The sequence below is a fragment of the Seriola dumerili genome, unplaced genomic scaffold (assembly GCF_002260705.1).
Source record: "Seriola dumerili isolate Sdu_G_001 unplaced genomic scaffold, Sdu_1.0 BDQW01000784.1, whole genome shotgun sequence".
Classification (NCBI taxonomy): Eukaryota; Metazoa; Chordata; class Actinopteri; order Carangiformes; family Carangidae; genus Seriola; species Seriola dumerili.
The window spans coordinates 36,522-56,224 of record NW_019175039.1 but is presented as its reverse complement, the minus strand read 5'-3'; the positions used below and the strand labels follow the sequence as shown (position 1 = coordinate 56,224).

The 19,703-nt window shown below is 40.2% G+C and overlaps 1 protein-coding gene across 1 annotated transcript in view; it reads left to right on the top strand.

Annotated features, from left to right (window-relative positions):
• The first annotated feature begins 4,100 nt into the window (after positions 1-4,100).
• Positions 4,101-19,703, top strand: part of LOC111236973 (poly [ADP-ribose] polymerase 14-like) — a 32,289-nt gene continuing 16,686 nt past the window's right edge. The window contains exons 1-11 of the mRNA XM_022765896.1: positions 4,101-4,375; positions 5,849-5,931; positions 8,098-8,125; positions 8,727-8,801; positions 9,815-9,988; positions 11,105-11,230; positions 11,956-12,057; positions 12,744-14,928; positions 15,522-15,722; positions 16,086-16,161; positions 16,731-16,967. Of these exons, the coding sequence (XP_022621617.1) occupies positions 4,189-4,375; positions 5,849-5,931; positions 8,098-8,125; positions 8,727-8,801; positions 9,815-9,988; positions 11,105-11,230; positions 11,956-12,057; positions 12,744-14,928; positions 15,522-15,722; positions 16,086-16,161; positions 16,731-16,967 (3,474 nt within the window). The 5' untranslated portion in view covers positions 4,101-4,188. The remainder of the gene's footprint in view (positions 4,376-5,848; positions 5,932-8,097; positions 8,126-8,726; positions 8,802-9,814; positions 9,989-11,104; positions 11,231-11,955; positions 12,058-12,743; positions 14,929-15,521; positions 15,723-16,085; positions 16,162-16,730; positions 16,968-19,703) is intronic.

The window sequence follows — 19,703 nt, the reverse complement described above, 5'->3', positions numbered from 1 at the left end:
AAATAAATGTTTTTATAAATGTTTTATCTAATGAGAGTTTTATGTTGTTTCTGTAAATCCATTTTTAAATCTGAAGTATTGATTGATGGATTAATCGTTCATTTATAAATTCTTATTACAATTCCTGTTTTTAATGTCTATTAAAATATGAAATGAATTTTCCTGTGACGTCCCTGGTCCTCCATAATCGACCTGTAAAAAAAACACTGACCAGTAAACGATGATGATGATGATGATGATGATGAAGTCATTTCTTGCACTCTGACCTGTGTGTGTTTAAACAGAGGGAGAGGTCATCTACGCCTGTCTCAATGACACTGCTGTGATGTCATGTGGTAAGAACACACTCATCGTCACTGTGCTGTTGTCATGGTGAACCTCCACCTAAATCACAACATCATAACTCACCACGAAACGACCAACTGTCGGTTTGAAACTTTGGTTTTTCTTCAGACTCAATGAACCAGATACAACGTGTTAAACAGTGAGTGTCAGAGCCGAACCACGACCAGCCAGCTCCTTCCCACAATGCTGTGTTTTCATCACCAAAATAAACATTTCATCCTGTCTTGTGGGACATTGTGTTCTTGGGGGCCCCCTGGTGGCCACAGCAGTGTGTTAGAGCTGCTCGATTAGGGCTAAAATCATAACCATGATTATTTTGATCAATATTGAGATCAGGGTCATTTAACAGGATTATTCATTAAGCATTTATTGGACTTTTAAAAGAAAACTTTGTCTTTTTAACAGTGGACTTTCTTAAACTTTAAATACAATTCAACGGAAAAACAAATAAGAAAATAAATAAAAAAGTAGATAGATAGATAGATAGATAGATAGATAGATAACAGACTCTTAACTTCTCTCCTCCAGACGTCAACACCAAGATAAACCTGGATTACATCCTGTACAAGGTCGGCGTGGGGACGAGGTGCGGGGAGGGAAAACGCCACCCAGACGACGGGCCCGACACCTACTGCTCCTTCCCCTGGGCCGAGATGGTGGTGGAGGATCTGTAAGAGCAGAACTGACGCTCAGTCTGATTTATTGATTAATTATTAATTAATTTAACTCAAAGGGTGGAGTGACACCGACAGAACCAGCTCTCCTCTCCCTGTTCTGGTTCTGACTTCCTGTCTCTGCGTCTCCAGCTGTGGAAACAGGAGGTCCTGCGAGGTCCCCGTCACCGAGCTGGTGTTTGGTGAATATCCCTGTAAGGAGCAGACCAGATACCTGGAGGTGTCCTACACCTGCGCCAAACCACCTCCTCCCCCTCCACCACCACCTCCTCCAACCAAGCCTGACTGTACGCACACACACACACACACACACACACACACACACACACACAGTTCATGTGAATATAAACACGGTTCACTGGTGATTCAGTCTGAACTCCTATAATCACATGAATAAATTCAAACTGTGCTTTCATCAGATCAGATCCAGTATCATCATTTTGTCTACAAACAGGAAGTGGAGGAGGCCTGAGGGGGGGCTCTGGGCCTTATCCTCTGATCCTCTCCTTTGTCAGCTGTGTGGACGTTGCGCCCCCTGCTGGCTCATTTTCACACCAGCTCTCCTCTTGTTTCTGCTGAGCGCAAAGATCCTGACACGTGACTCTCTCCGTGTTTCTCTGCAGGTGAAGACAAACCGGCCGCTGAAGCCTGATGCTTCTAAAACTTTATTGTTCATCGCCGTGGACAGAACAGTCTGAAGACACGTCACCTCCACGTCGGTGCTGACGATGATATTTAAAAATGAAATATTGATAATGTGTTAATGACACATCTGATGATATCATGACGGCAGATGTTTGGCCTCGTGGTTCTGTTCTTTATCACGTCATCTTGTCGCCTTTATACGAGCCATTCGGTGTAACTGTTGTCATGGTTACAGACTCTCTCCACCTCGGATCTGAGTCTGATTCATCTGACAAGAAAGAGACAAAACACAAAGTTAAAGATGAATTCTTTCTCCATAGATATTGTGATTATGTCGTCAGTTAAAATCTGATATTGTGAGTTTTAACAAACAGAGATAATCTGATGTTTTATAGTCTCTATGTCTCTATCTATAAAACTTATTTCATCTCATTTAAAGTCAATAAAATAAATACTTGGTGAAACAGATCGTGTTTTCTTCTCTTTCTTACTACTGTAGAAAGCAGTTGCCATTGAGTATCTGCTCTGAAGCCATTTCTATCACATCACATGGTCTTCACCAGCAGCTGGAGTTTAATCTGTTTTTTCAGAATTGTAGATTTTGAAATTTTAATTTCCTTTTGTCCGAGTGTAATTAATCCATGTTTACATTCTTATAAATCATATATGTATGAATCTTTATTATTGTTTTTAAACTCGGCAGCTGGAGCGGAATCAGTTGATTAATCCATCAGTTTATCGACAGGAAATGAATCAATTCATTGTTGATTGGTGTTTAGAGGCAGTGTCAGAAAAGTGCTTTAAAAAAGACTAAATGTTTTTCCACTTGTATAAAATCATCAGTGTGAGAGAAACAGCTCATGTAGTATTGACATATTCCCTGTGGGTGGCGCTGTCGCTCTGTCCAACAGGGTTTATTGATACTGTTTATATCCTGTAAAAGTCACATTAGATAGAATAAAGTAAAGTACATTTTGAGTCTAAGTATTTTACCATTGTAAGTTGTAATAATGAAATAAAAGTTTTGAACTGACACTTTTAATGATCATTTATCATTTTAGTTTTTATATCAATTACCTGTAAATGTGTTTATTTGTTTAGTTTGTTGAAATTTCATGTTCATTCTTTGACTAAAGCAAAACCACTGTTAGCTGCTCAAACTGTCCTGATGGTCTGGTGAATCTTTGTTGCGTTGACTTCTGAGTGACATGGTTAGCATGTGTCAAGGTGTGTTTAGCTAATATATGTTGTTTTTAGTTCAAAATAGGTCAAACATGCAGCTAATTTTGTCCCATAGCAACAACAGATGCAACAATAATTGCTCACAGTGACACAGAAAATACAAACTAGTTATTTTGTGAGTCTCTCATTGTCTTATAATATATTTGCCTATTCTTTTTTTATTATAAGCAATAAAATAAACAATTGTGTGTATTTTAACTCAAGGTGAAGACCTATGTTCTGTACAATACGAAATCAGTAACTGTTGATTGATAAATATGATCTCATAAATCAATACTACTATAATAATATTGTAAAGCAGCAGCGCATCGTTCAGAACAATATGCTTAACGAGGCAGAGAGGAAAAGTTCATCAGAGAAATTTGATATATTTTTAACATGTTGCAACATCTGAATTCCTTCATTCAAATAAATGAATAGTTCGTTCTGACCAAGCGATCTGATTGGACGAGAGTCACTCCATGAGTGCTGATATAGAGAATAACAGCACTGGGACTTTTAACTACATGTATCACTCCGCTTCACAGGTGTTCTATTAACCGTTAACTAGCGTCACATTAACGGTCGTTATCGATCTGAGATTGTAACAAACAAAGATGAAAATATTTCCAGAAATAACATTTGAATCAAATGATGTCTGGTCGTCAGAGGAGGATGAAGGGAAGAAGCCTGGACACCTCCAGGTGCGCTCATATGACGTCATCAGGTCAGGAAAATATGTTGCTAAGCAACAGTCCAGCATAGTCAAGTGGCGGAACTATTTGTGTTGGTGTAGACCAATGAATGATAAAATAAACAAAATTCATAATCTGTTGTTGCTTATGACTGTTGACTAAAATGGCGCCAGTTGAACTGTGTGACGTTGCTTTAATAGAGAATGATCCGTCATGTGTAATCATCTTTAAATGGTAAAGCTAATTAGCAGACAGATCTCAGTTTAATATATAAAAGTTTGGATGGTCCGAGTGAAAATAGTTCCTGAGTAACAGAGAAACACAAGGACCGTCTCAGTCTCCTCCGCTTTACTAAACTGAGTATCTATATTGTTCTATTTTTCACTTGATATGATAATAAACCGGCTACTATAAAAACTCATTATATAAATAAAGTGCCCAGATAAAGTGATGTATGGTCTGTATCCTCCTCCCTCGGTGAGTCAGCTCCTGAACTTGCTTCTATTTTTCCTTCGTTTAGTGAAGAAACGAAAGTGAAAGCACGAAGTGAATCCGGAGCCTCCGCCGCCTCGTCTCAGTCCGTCTTTGTGTTTGTACCTGACGGCGGGATGGACGGGTCCGACAGTCCGCGGCCGGTGACCGTGGAGGGAGACTGGAGTCAGGTTCAGACCAAAACCCTGAAGAACAAGCTGCAGCTTTACTTCCAGAGCAAGAAGAAGTCGAGCGGAGGAGACTGCCGGGTGGAGGTGGAGGACGGAGCCCCGAGAGCCGCCGTGTTCTTCCGATCAGAGGAAGGTGAGTCTCCGGCACGTTTCACCGCAGAGCACCGGGTCCAGGTCTCCGTCAGAGCGGGTTTAAGAGTCCAGACAGTCCGACAGAAGAGTCTAAACACTTTCCTGCAGAAACGACAGACAGGCCCGAGTCTCGCTGCGACACAGCCTGAAAATCTACACTGTAAAAAATATCATAATAAAACAACATTTAACCACCGAACAAAGACGCAAAGATTCATATTTGTATCCAGTTAAACTCATTAAATTTATCTTTAATCTTCACTTTCAACTTTCCAGCTCTGATTAATGTAGAAACTGACTTTAAAACGTCATCGGAGAGGTAAGACGTCACGTGTCAGCTCATGAAACACATTCGGGCCATTGATCTGTTGAGTTATCAACTATCAGCTAGAAGTTTTTAAATCTTACACATCCTCATCAAACAGGTCTATCAGGCAAATAAAGTTAATAAACACTGAGACATGTCATCTGACTTCCCAGCATGCACTGCGCCTCTCCAGCCACCACTCACCCCCCTCTTCCTGCTTGGTGATGTCACCCAGGTGAATCAGATGTATTGACAGATAATTGATCTCTTTACTTTGAGTCTCTCAGACTGTTAACAAACAAGAAGTCCAGGTCACCTAAATGATATATTTGTCCTTTTTTTAATTTATGTATTTGTTGTTGTTTTGTTTTTTAAATTATTTTTCATAATAATAATAATAATTACTAAAAAGATTTTGTTGAAATTTTATCTGTTTCTTTTATTTAAGAACTGAAGTAAGAAAAAACACATGTAATATAATAATGAGCGTTAAACCAGATGCTGCTTTTACACATTTCAATTTAAATTAGTCTGAAATCAGAGGTGGAAAATAACTAAGTACATTTACTTAAATACTTTACCCAGGTATAATTTTAACTACTTTTATTATACTGTAATATATTAATTTTATTCTACTTTAAACCTTTAAAACATTTATCTGACAGCTGTAGTTGCTGAGTTTAAAAACGTTATATTTTAAATCGTATTTAAAATGAGTAAAGTTATCTCCACTGCAGCCAACAGTAATATTAATACGCTGCTAAAATGTTAATGTATCAATAATAATAATTCAGTAACATAAACTGACGAGGGCCCAGGTTGCTGCACAGTGAGGACTTTTATTTGTAAGGGAATATTTGTTTTTATTTAAATTGTGATACTGTTACTTTTACTTCATTAAATATCTGAATTCTTGGACTTGATTTAAACGTAAAAAAAAAAAAAAAGATGTGTTTCCATGGTAACAGTCAACAACACCTGCCGGCCAGTGTTTCCATTAAAAAAGTGGAGTTAATGTCAAAAGTGAGCAGAGTGGTCGGCAGTGTGCGGGCTGTTTCCTGTTCTTTCAGGTTTTGACTCAGATTCTCTGAGGCTTCACATCTGTGTTGTTAGAGTTGTTAGCTGCTGGGAAATGAAGCAGGACTCTGTTGTTGGCTCTGGTTGCAGTGAGACAGCGAGTCCTCGCGAGGGAGAACCATGAAATCAACGTGGAGAATCAAACCATCAGGTTACGGCTTCTTTCTGCTACAGTAAGTCGAGTTTTCATTTAAACCATCAACATGTTGTTTGTTCAAATTAACACTGATACTTCTGATTCCACTGCTGTTTTCATTTAGTGTTTATTCCACTTTAACACGCAGTGAACCCCACCATCCAAACCTTGCAGGATTTGGTTTCTCTGAGTGTTTTTACCTGAAATCTGCTTTATTTTTATTGGATCACTCAGAAAACAGTCAGCCAATCAGAAGAGAGGCTCAGAGCCTCCTCTCTTCTGATTGGCTCACCGACCTGTTGTTACTAGAGCTCCAGAGAGAAGCCTGAGAGAGGAGATGTAAAACTACACTGAGATGCTTTTTATATCAACACTTCAAATAAAACACAGAAGAAGAAGAAAATATGAAGCTTTAAATAAATGTTTCTGTCTCATATTGATTGAAAAGCATCTCCGAGTTTCTCCTCTGGTGATGTTCAGGTCAGTTACAGTGGAAACGCCCTGCAGCAAGTGATTATCAGGGTGGGACGGCGTCAGGAAAAGGGAGGGTAGCTGGTTCTATGTTGGGAGAATGGAGGAGGGTGATTCTACTTTTTAAATAAAACAAGTCTGATCCCATATTTGTTTTATTTATTAATTCATTTTAATGCAGTAAAACTCACTTGTGGCTGCAGTTTCTCTGTGTCGTAATGTTTACTGTAAACATGTGGAGATGTAGTTACCTTCGTTTGGAGGTTCTTGTTTTTCACTTGAGTATCGCTAGTTTCTGTTAGTGATATTTAAAGTTACTGATGATTTTTACGTATAAAACAAAAACAGGTATAAATGCTGATAAAATACAATGTTCTGGTTGTGACTTTATACAAATCAGGATCTAGTTGTGTCACGTTTCAGATGTCTGAGATCTGAGATCATGACTTTTATACAGGACTTTTATACTGAAATTACATTTTGAATTCAGCACTTTTATTTGTAACAGAATATTTTTTTATTTAAATTGTGATAATGATACTTTTACCTCAGTAAAATATCTTAATTTTTGAACTTATTTTACACCTAAAAAGTTGTGTTTGAAAAACACAGTTGTAATGTCAAAATTTGAGTGGTTAAAGCTCAGAAACTGAATCCAGATCAGTGAATCATCTTTGATTTCTCTCTCTTTCTTTATCTGGTGGCCCTGTGGAGGGGCCCGACCCTTAGGTTGGGTACCAGTGCACTAAATAAAGTGTATATGACCTAGTTGAAGCGGCTACAACAGTAAAATGACTGAGGATCAATGATCTGATCAGAGAATCAGGTCAGTGTTTGTACAGTGTTCACTGGTCTGAGTGCTTCCTCCACCACTGGGCGGGAGGGGGTGGAGCCTCCTGCTCCTGTTATGACATCACAAGTTTCCACTTCTGTGATCAACATGTTATAAATTCCTGAATGTGTGATGGCAGTAGGAGGTTTGGCCTGGACTCCATGTTCTTCTTCTGTGGTTTCAGGGTGTGGATCCACATGAGGTTTACAAGACAATAAAAACAACATGGAGGTCACATGTTGAGGCAGCAGCTCTTCCTACTGTTCTTAACGTCATTGTTAGCTTTTTATGGATGAAACATTCAGTCAAATGAAAATATTTCAAACATCTTCTGACACATTTTGAAGGTGTAAAATAAAGCTGAGTTTAAATCAACTCCAGTTTATAAAGGTCAGATCATGAATATCAGCTGATTTGTTAAAACGGAGCTAAAACTCACTGAACTGCACTGAGGTCAGTTTTATGGAGAGCTGTTAAACATTTACTGACTGAGCAGCAGTAAAAATATCCTTTATGTATTTTATTCATCATCAGATACCAGACAGTCAGTTTTGTTTTCACAGAACCTGGAAAACCTGATACTGACTTTGTCTCTTAACACATTTTATTGTATTAAGTTATTTGTACAATGTGGTTGTTGTGAGTTTGTTCTCGATGGTTTCAAAGCTTTTATCCACCAGCTGCACACGATAAAATAGCTGAATTTAAAGGGCCATACCTGTGTTTTTGGTTTATTTTAGTTCATCAAAGGAGTTTAAGTTTCAAGCTTATTTTGATTTATTTAATTTAATTTGATTCATTTTTTTTGCAGTGTTTACAGTCTGCATGTTAAACAGATGTTTATTCCTCTTCATGTTTTCATTCTGTGTGACTGAATCATTACTGTTCTTGTCTCCTTAGAGCACGACGAACAGCAACGATGTCTCAGGTAAAACTCACCTCTGAACTTCTTCTTCTTCCATGTTCAGGGTTTTATGGCCGCTGTCTTTTTAACGTCATGCTGATGTAAATGATCAGTCAGGTGTTATCCTGTATTTTTCTTATTGTCAAGATTGTCAACCAACAGGAAGTTAGTCCGACTCTCAACACTTTCTGGCTTCCTGTCTGTGGCTCTCGGCTCTGAGCTCATTGGTTTCGTCTGAAAACATTAATCTTTGAAAACACCTCACAAATATATTGTTTCATTTCTATAGTTTTTATCGAGGAAATAAGCGTTTGTTGGGGCATGTTCAGTATCACCGGGCTTCATGTGCGTCCCGTCAGGAGCTGATGCAGTCGAGGTTTTACCGAACAAACTCATCAAAAGAAACTTGTCTTTACATTATTTTACAAAATAGAAATATTTATTTATAAACAATGTAGATTCTACAAAATTTAATTTAATATTTGGCTCTTTTTTGGTTTGAATGAGACGTGTTATCGTCATGGTGATAGTTTATTTCTCCTCAGATGATCACGTCTTGTTTAGTTGTGTTCATGTTGCAGATGAATAATTTGAACTGGACAAACCTGATTCTCTTGATCCTCAGATTCATCCACAGACTCAAAGACTCAGAGGTCGGAGGTCGAACCTGGAGCTGGAGCTGCTGCAGCAAACACACAGGGTAAAAACACACTGTGTTTGAATATAAAGAATACACAGTAATGATAATAATAATAATAATAATAATAATAAACTTATTTTGTATAGCACCTTTCATACATAGTTGCAGCTCAAAGTGCTTTACAGAAGAAAATCAAATCAAAAACACAAGTAACAGCAACAGACATAAGGGACAATATAATAAATAAAAGGGCAATAAAATAATGTAAAAAAAACTGTTTAAAAAAATAGAAAAAGGAATAAAAGAAATAAAAAATGTATCAAGTAAAAGCAAAGTATAGTTAATTAAAATCATAAAAATAGTTTTTCAGCTGTTTCTTAAAACTCTGGAAGTAAGTGAAGTTTTTATAACTGGTTTATTTTTTGTTTCAACAATTACCTGATGTTTTTCCAGGAATTTAATAAAAAAATTATTATTATTAATAATAATAATAATAATAATAATAACAAGTTCCACTTACTTGGTTTTTCCAGAGTTTTCAGCCACATTGCTTGTCCTTCATCAGAGGATAGAGTTTTCTGGAAAGAAGTATATTATTTAATTTTATATTTTATTGCATTGTTATCAGAGCTGTTATGTGTTTATGCTGCATCTTTGCATGAATATATAATATATAAAAAATTAAGTTATTATTATTTTTGTTTCTAATTTGGCACAGTTATACAATGCAATGAGAAGTTTTTCAATTACAAATTAATAATTAAAGCAAATTAACTTGGGTTTAAAAAGAACAACAAAATAAACTTTCCTCATAATTAATATTAAGTTTTATGGCTTTTCCCAGGAATCTTTCATAAAATATTTGGGCATTAACAGGAAGTAACAGACCTGTGAAATATATAATTACACAACTTTTGGTTGTTGTTAATCTTTGCATTATATACGTGCTAAATATAGTTTTTGTAAAATTTTCAACTTTCAATTTCAACGTCAAAAATCCCAAACAAATACACATAACTAAATGAATGATGCAGAGAAGATAAAGCAGGTTTTTTTTACTTGTCGCATCTCAGACTCAGAGTCCGTCCAGAGTTCTGCAGTGGTGCTGGAGAACGTGTCGGACAACATGTGCAGGGATCTGCTGATGATGCTGGTGGAGAACGTCTCAGGGTCGGACGAGAGCGGCTTCAGTCTGGAGATCATCTGGGAATCCAACAGAGCCGTGGTCGCCTTCACCAAGCCGGAAGGTAACGGATGACACACTGTGTTACTGTCACCAGGACAGATTCTTTTACACAGAGTCTGAGACTAAATGAGTCACGTTTAATGTGAAAGACTCCAAACTGAAAAACATCAGGAGCTGACTTTTTTTTTTATTGTGGACAATTTTGGAAAAACTTGACCTGAAGTAATAAGGAAGGCAACACCAAGAAAGTACTGACTAATATCAAAGAAACGAGAGACTAATTTAATAACATCGTTAACTAATAATAAGCAGATACATAGATTTATTCATCCCCCAGGGGCAATTCAAGTGTCCAGCAGCTCAATAGTAGTAGGAATAATAGTTAATAATACTTAATAATAGACAATAATAGTTCAATACTCTAGGTCATGAGCCACTGCCTTTGGCTGAGGTGTTATACAGCCTAAATATATGTAAATAAAGTATGTGGTATATTTGATAAACCAACCACTGTTACAACAAAATGGGAACTGTACCAGAGCTCGCCTGATGAAGGATGTTTGGGGTAGAAAATTCCAATATCAATATATTGAGCAATAATCTTATTCTATATACAACGGGTTGTTACAGGTTGTTGGTCCATTTGTTGTGGAAATGATGGGGTTGTTGTTTAGTAACTTTCCAGCAGCGTTTTTCACAAACGCGACGGTCACAGATACTGCTGATACTACTGTAAATAACTACGGTAAAGAGTGGACTGGGAGCGCGCTCTGCTGGACAAACTGTGTAATGACACAGTTTCTAAATGATGTCAAGCATGTATTTCTGCATATGTTCTTTTAAAACTGCAAAATATCAGACAACATTCACTCCGATACCGATAAATATCTGTGATTGTCTCTGAACTGTACATGAACATGCAGACGGCAATGTGCACGTGGACGTCGTGCAAACAGACGTGAACAGACGTTTCAAAGCACAGAAGAAGAGGAGCTGGGTCGTGAAGTTTCATACTAAAATTATTCTTCGATTACAGATTGATTGCATGTGTTGTCCTTCAGTCTGGATACTGTTTCTCCCTCCTAACGGTGGCTCTGTTTTTGAAGCCTGTAACAGCCTGGTTTCATCCTGACGAGCCTGTTCCAGGCTGAAAGGAGTAATGTGGAGTGTTTTGCAGATGCAGAGAAGTTCCTCACTGTGAGTCAGACCAGCAGCAAGATGCAGAAACAGGGACTGACCGCTCGACCGCTGGAGGCAGCAAAGAGCGTCCGAGTGGAGAGGCTTCATCCGACTGTGGTCAAAGGTACACAAACTGTTCACACACTGTTTGACCTCAAGTGTCTGGGGGTAGAGGGTGTAGGTGTATTACATCCCACTAGTTTATTAAATACATGTTGTCGTCACACAATCCTCAAAAGCAGCCTGCAGGAGGAGGAACTGCTGTTTTACTATCACATGAACTAATGATTATGTAAGAAAAAATTTGATTATACAATAAATTTTTCTGCAGTTCTGTGGTTGAAACTTATGGTAAGAAATCCCAGGAATCATGACAAAGTAATAATGATATCACAAAATAGTGATTTTAAAATCTCAAGAAATCCTTCAACAGCTTTGAAAATTTTCTTCAACAATAAAATCTCTCTCAAGGATCAAAGTGTCGATTAATCTTTATTAGGTCTCTTACTGCACTGAAGTCTTAGTGTTGTCTCTCATTTGTAAGTGACTTTGAATAAAAGCTGGATAGTGGTTTGGAAAATCACCAAACTCTTTGTTACTAGTTTTCTTTAGAACGACTTTCATCCACAGAGACCAGAAGAAAATGTAGATATGTCAATGTGACATTTTAAATCTGACAATGATCTCACATTCAAGTTGATGATCACATCATGTGTTGGTTTACATCACATTTGCCATATTATACTGAGCAGCTCTAGTAACTCAGGTGTTTCTGGATAGTTGAAAGCCTTTTCATCGTTTAAGTTTTCTGTCTTTGTGATTAGAAACTCTGTTTCTGTTTTTTTTTAGACATGTTGGATCTGTACTTTGAGAAGAACTGGACTCTACCGGACAAAATCATCATGATCCAGAATGAACAGGCTGCCATTGTCACTTTCAGTGACCCTAAAGGTTTTAAATTTAATTCTTATTAGGCAAAGTGGATTCAGTGTGTGTAGAGGTACTACAGTAAGTCTAAGGCTTGAACATGCTGACCAGCTTTGAGAGGCCTTAAAGACCAAACTACAAGAAATACACTATTTGCCAAAAGTATTTGGACACCCTCATAATATATCCACATTATAGTTGAGTCTTTGATTGCACCACCATGGACATTGATATGTATAGCCTCCACTCTTCTGGTCTCAGTCTCTCCACCAGATGTTGAACCAGCTGCAGGGATTTGCTCCCATTCAGCCACAAAAGCATCAGTGAGGTCCAACGCTGGTGTTGGTAATGAGATCTGGCTCAGTCAGTGTTCCAGTTCATCCCAAAGGTGTTCCATGGGTATTGAGATCAGGGGACTGTGCAGACCAGTCAAGTACTTCTACAAATTACACAAAGTACACGCTCTAAAGTATGTGCTGTAGTATTAAGATTCCTCTTCACTGCAAGAGTGAAAAATCGACAGCGAAATATTGACCAAAAGTAAGACCAAAGGACAGTGTGGGTGTCCATGTACTTTTGGACATATAGTGCATCCCGTGACCTGGACAACTGAATCTTCATAGAAACTTCAAAGAAAATCATTATTATTTATTTGTAGTAGAATAACCATTTACCTGAGCTTTCCTCCTTTATTCCCTGTATTGCTACAGTTGTGGAAAACATTTGCATAAAAACAGACTACATGATAGGCTCCACCCCTGTCAAGATGTATCCATACCACGAGTCCCTGGGCACCGCCTTGTACGGCAAAGAACGACCAACATGGAAGATGCCCGATCCCGTCACTGAGGGTGTTCACCATACCGTCTGGAAATTCCTCCTGATGAAGAAGCAGTTAAAAAGCATCAACGATCAGATGCGTCCGTACTTCTGCAGTGTGGATTTGGATAATCCTGAGGTGAAGCTCAGCCCTCTCCCAAACTTTTTGAGGCAGAAAGATCTGACTGCAAAACATGTAGAAAACTGGGCAGGTACCGCTCAAGAGGCCTTCCGTAAGCTGATGTCTCACTACACCGCCTTTGAATGTCCAGCGAATGCACCTGCATGGAAAGCTGCAGAGAAAGAGGTCCGTTCGGTTGTCAAGGAAGACGCTTACCTGGTGCTGGATGCACCCAAGGGGGCTTTGATGGTGGCTGGCCGAGCTGACCATATAAAACAAATCAAAGCTCCTGTGGAAAACCTTGTTCTTAAAGCCATGAGTCAGATCGAACGGCAGAGAAATGGTCTCTCTGAGGTGATGAGTTTATCCCCTGCAATGTTCTACATCCTGAAGCAGGACGGGCTGCAAAACGCTGCACTCAACATTTCCCCTGACATGAACCTCTCCTACGATGAAGGTTCTCAGAAGTTAACCATTTCAGGACTCCGTGCAGAGGTTTTCCAGGCTAAAGCATGGATCTTGGAGAGGAATGTGCATATGAGTAAAAAACAGCTGAATATCCCCACAGGTCTTCTAGACTTTCTTAAGGCAGTGGATCCCATGGACATGTCACAGGACCTGTTCACATCTCAAGGGATCAGCGCCATCTACAGCATTGACAACAAAGGGGTTTTACTGTTGGGGAGTTCTGACAGCATCCTCGCTGAAGCAGAGAGTAGGATGAAGATGGTTTTAGATGTGAACACTCTGGATGTGGAAGACCAGGAAGTTCTGAAACTTCACAACTGGATGGACCTGAACCAACAACTTCTGGATGCCTACAACTTCTCAAAGAAGAAAACCGTGGACATTCAGATCCACCCAGAGAGAAGAGACAAAATAACGGTGGCTGGCTTTAAGACTCCAGTCAAAGAGGTCAGCTCCAGCCTCAAGGAATTCATTGTGAACTACTCACAAGTTAAAGAAACCGTTCGTGTTGAGTCCTGTGCTGTGGTTCAGTTCGTTGAGAAGAAGAAATCACATGATTGGTTCAGTATTGCCAAAGCTAATGGCGTGACAGTCGATTTTGACCCAGAGCGACCAAGATTCATCATCGCCGGGGCTCGTCTTCACGTTCAGAAAGCCAAGTCCTGCTTTCAGGAACTGACCAGCACTCTCTTCACTGACAACTTCATTGTTGACAAGCCTGGAGCTAAGAAGTATTTCCAGTCATATGGAAGCATGTTCCTGTCGACAATAATGACAGAGTTCAGCTGTGTGGTGATGCTTCGTCCAGAGAATCAAGAGGATGAGGAGGAGGAAGAGAACTACGAGGAAGAAAGTGGCCTTTGTTACTGCAAAGTGAAGACCACCAGTGGAGTTCTGGTTTCAGTTAGCAAGGCGGATATCTGTAGCTTCAGCGTTGACGCAGTGGTTAATGCAGCTAACGAGGAACTACAGCACATTGGTGGCCTGGCTTTGGCACTGCTCAAGGCTGCAGGACCACAGCTGCAGAAGATCAGCAACGACTATATTTCCAAAAATGGAAAACTACGCCCAGGTGACGCCATCGTAACAGATGCATGTAACCTGCCTTGCAAGTATGTCGTTCATGCAGTTGGTCCACGTTTCTCTGACTCTGACAAGAAGACGTCAGTGTCACGTCTGAAGCTTGCTGTTAAAGAAAGTCTGAAACAAGCAGAGATGGTAAACTGCTCCACCATCGCCCTGCCCGCCATCAGCTCAGGTGTGTTTGGTTTTCCTGTTGACCTCTGTGCTGAGACCATAGCTCAGGCGGTGCAGGAGTACTGCGACAGTCCACGAGGTCCGGGATCGTTGACTCAGATTCACCTGGTGGATAACAACAACAACACCGTCGGAGCCTTGGCCAAAGCTGTCAACCAAGAGTTCATTGACCTGGGACCTACCATGACAGCACCAGAGCAGGCAGGCGGGAAAGGCGCTTGGGCTTCAGGGTAATTTGTTTACTACACTGAACATTTACTGTTGATCAGAACATACTGCAAGGATTTAACTGAATAGTTAAACATTCTGTGAAATACACTTTGAGTAAGATATTCAGATTGACACCACTCGTATGGTACATATGGAGCTAGCTTAGCTTAGCATGAAAACTGGAAACAGGGGAAACAGCTATCCTGACTCTGTCCATAAGTAACAAAATCCACCTAAAAGAAGAAAAACAGAAATGTAATCCACCAAGTAGCTGTTTTACATTGGGGTCATACAACCAGCACAGACCTCAGGAAGTTGCTGCTCCCATCACCTTTAAAATGACAAATTTGTGTTTTTACACTTTGTATTTTTATGAATTAGAAAGACAGATCTAATGCGTTGATTGTTAACTTTAGAGGTGCTGGTAAGTGAATGTTTTTACTTTTGGACTTTTAGCATTTTCTGGGTTTAATGAACAGTAGACTAGAGATTCCACTGTCAGTTGAGGACTCCAGAGAAGCTGCGTTCAGTCACTGCTTTATGTTTCTACATCTGTTCAATAAACAAAATGTAAATCAGACAGTCTGGTTTTATTTTATTATTCTCTTGCCAGTGGACATCAGCGGGGTCGAGGTCGAGGAGGCGGAAAAGGAGGAGGAGGAAGAGGAGGAAGAGGAAGAGGAAGAGGAGGAGGAGGAGGAAGGGGAGCTGAATTTCATGCGGGCCAGCAGGGTAACAGGGGAGGTCACAGCCCCAGGGGACACACCAGGCCTGAGGGACATGGAGAACATGGAGGACATGGAGAACATGGAGGGTAAGGTTCTTCATCTTCTTTTCTTTTCTTTAATCTCTCTTTTCTGGTTTCTGTTTCTTCTTCTGTGTTCTTAATTTTGAATTAGTTCTTCAGTGAAGTATTTAAGACCACGTTATTGATTGTCTGAGATATCTGTTATTCCCAGTCCATCATAGGATCAGGAGCAAAAACACCAAAATGTAAGAATAAGGACTAGAAGGAGCAGCATTGTGAAGGAACTCTCACTGATATTTTTTCTGGAGGGCCAGATGTGGCTGGTACCACTGACCTAACTTTTTACTTTCTGAGTAACAAGCTTTGGACGCAGTAATGCTGACTGTACTCGCTGTGATGACATCAGTCCTGTCCTCTGATTGGCTGCAGGCCGGGCAGGATGGAGCAGACCACCGCTGAGGGTCTGAAGATTGTTCTCTGCAAAGGAAACATTCAGGACCAGAGGGTGAGTACTGACCCTGCAGTCATTTGATCATTTGAATAATGTAGTTTATGATGAACTGCAGTATTGTGCGGATGTGGATACTAACACTGAGGGCAGTACTTTGGCACTAAGAATGCAAGACGTATGTATTTGATTATTTTGTGTTAGCAGCAGGTGACACAAGGTGAGAAACAGTGAGAACTAAAAGTTTGAGGGGACTTCTTTCAGCAGGTGAAGTCATCTGACTCCCTTTATTTCTGTTGAGCATCGTATTGTTGAACAAGAGTGTTTGTCTACAACACCCTTGAATATCCATTTGATGATGCAGCCATGGGTAGCCAGTGTAGGTCGATGAGTAGCGGAGGGACATGTGACCTTTTGGGCTGATCAGAGACCAGACAGGCTGCTGCATTATGGACCACTGTAAGGGTTTCTGTGTGCACAAAGGAAGAGCTCTGCAGTAGTCGAGGCAAGAGATAGAGACTCTGGCCTTTACTGGTCGTTTCACATTAATGTTCTGTTGATGATATAACTGATCCTTTCAGCTGTTGTCCTGACCTTGTGTACAACGCTGTGATTCTGATCCACAGACCGATGTCATCGTCAACACCATCTCAGAGAACATGAATCTGACCCAGGGAGCTGTTTCCAATGCGATCCTGAAGGCAGCCGGGTCCGGTCTGCAGTTGGCTGTTCGGTCCGAAGCCGGGGTGGCCACGCTGCAGCACGGCAACGTCATCATCACCGACGGCTTCAAACTCACCTGTCAGAAAATCTTTCACGCTGTTTGCCCTTTCTGGGACAACAGAGGAGGGCAGGCAGAGGAGGTGAGAGGTTTCACTCAGGGGGTTAAAAACACAGCGCGGTGATACACCAGTACAGAGCGACTGAGAAAGATTTAAACGAATATTACGCTGAAAAATAAAATGCTCAGCCTTGTATAGACTTGAGGATCAGTTTCCTTCAGTTTTTATGTCCAGAGGCTTCTTGTACCTTCAGCTTTTTATCTAAGAATATTTTCTCACACAGTTGTTCATCTTTTGATGCATCAGAGTGTTTCACGTCCCTCTAACACTCAAACTGGTCTTTACTTCAGGAACCCTGGAGGTCTGACATAACTCCCTCTACTTTGCACTGAATTGTTTGGTGGTGACTCTTTAGTATCACCCAGTGGCAGCATTCGTAACTACAGCTACCCAATACTCCTCCACTGAGAACGAGTGGAAGAAGTAGCAGTACTGCAATTTTAAAACACTCAATTTCAATTAAAAGTCCTGCGCTTGTCACTTGTAAACAGTTTTACTAGCAAGACAGTAAAAACCAGTAAAAATAAACATAATTCAGAAAAATAGCCCCCATGAATTACACTATATATTATTGTATTATATAACTCATGCTTTACTGTGTAAGTAGCATTGTGGTGTTGCAGCCCGGGATGATGGAGCTAATTTAACACACATATACTGGTGGGTAGTTTAACCTACGACAGAACGTCATGTTTTAAAAGCTCATCATATGTTTGGTTGGTAAAATCGGTAAAATAAGTAGTAACTAAAGTCGTCAGATAAATGTAGTGAAGTCAAGAAAAAGAAAAGTAAATGTTTGCCTCTATAAATGGAAATGTTCCAGTGAAGTTTTACATCAGTGAATGTACTTTGTTAATTTCCACTGCTCAGAGCAGCAGAGTAGTTCAGGGGAATTTAAACCAACAACTTTCCAATCACAGGATTATTTGGCATCTTTCATCGTCCATATATATAGTTCACACTCACTGAATTCACTGTGCAGCTTGTTGACCTCTCAGTCTCACTCGTTCTCTCTGCGTCCTCTTTCTGTCTCAGGCGTTGATAACCATCGTCAGATATTGTCTGGAGGAGGCGGAGAAGCTTAAGATGGCGTCCCTGTCCTTCCCGGCCATCGGTACGGGAAACCTGAGCTTCCCCAGAGACGTGGTGTCCCAGAGTCCTGCTGAGGGAGATCCACTCCTTTCAGTCGGCAGAAGTAGTCCGCGCCATCTGGAGACAGGTGGCCATCGTCGTCCACCCCAGTGACAACCAGACTGTGGACGTAAGGTCCGGTTCATGTTTAAGTGCTCATCATGTCCTGAGAATGAAAACTGTTCCTTTTAAACTCTGTTTATGTACCGAAACCAAAGAATTAGACGCGTTACATACTGTACGTTAGCAATACTGCTGCTGCTGCTTCCACTGTTAAGTTCTGTCACATGATGGAGTGACAGTGTCCTCAATGATGTCACTTGAGTCAGCGTTGGTTGGGTCTGAAGACCAGAAGTCTGAAAAGTACAAAAATCTGGAGGTGTGGAGATAGAAAGAAGTGAACTCACCTGCCCTCTGTAGCCCCGCCTCCAGGCTACATTAGCTGCTACTAGCATAAACACACCCCAATCTCACAACCCAACTGTCTGCAGCCGAGTTGCATTGTGGGTAAAGTAGGCACAAGGAAGGAGAATGGATGGACTAAAAAGAATGATTTCTCTGTCCATCATGAGTCTGACAGTGTTGTAGGAGTGCAGCATCAAGTGGAGCTCCAAGTCTTTGCAAAGCAGCATGTTTACTACTGGAAAATCAACCTGTATTAACATAAGATGTCAACATATTGTTCGTTCAGTGTTTCACCAGGGAAGTTCAAAGGTCAGACTGGTCAGAGAAACGTCCAACACGAAGCACAGAACTTTAACGAGTCACCGGTTCACAAATCCACCGGCCAGTCACAGCAGTCCTCAGGTAAGAAGCCTCCAACACCTGTCGTTTATAACCTTTACTCATCAGCAACAGAACGACTGAGAACAAATCAAATCAACACAAACAGAAGAAGTCTGTAAATAGAGATTTGAGAATGTCACGGGTCAGATTAGTGAACCCAGCTGAGACAATCTGTGGTGATCTGTTTTTTTCAGATGTGTTCAGAACAACAAAGTAAATGTTCACCTACATCTTTCTATTGACTCATCTACGTTCACGAGCTACTACGATTTTCATTTTAAACAAAAAACAATCTCTGTTTTAGCTCCGTATCAGAAGCAATCTCCTAACACACCGACACTGAAAACAAACGCATACATGAGCAATCATGTACACTGAGCGTGTGCGAGCCGGTAAAAACAGGAAGCAGATCGGCTAAAGTTGATTGGTTGCAAGAAAATACTATGAACCAGGAACAATTAAAGACAGTTGTAGGTTAAAATATAGAATTAAACTGAACAACAGCTGCTAGCAAAGACAACAAGGTCAGAAACACTTGTATTTTTCATTATTCGTGGGTGTGACATCATCGTTTCCAAAGGTCTCAGTTTCTGTCCGTCCAGACTAACAACACAACCCAGAGTTTTCAAACTAAAACACAACCCTAGAGTTTTCAAAAATAAAACTGGGCCAGCAGCGTTTCTGATGTGAAGTGTCTGTTTGTCAGTGCTCAAAAACCTGGGAGTCATGTGGACGGGAGGTGAAAACATAGAAAAAGAGATGAGCTTTGCCTTCTGTCTGACGGCTTCAGGGACAAAAACAGTGAGAGTATACAATGCTGTTAGAGAGGCAGTGTGGACA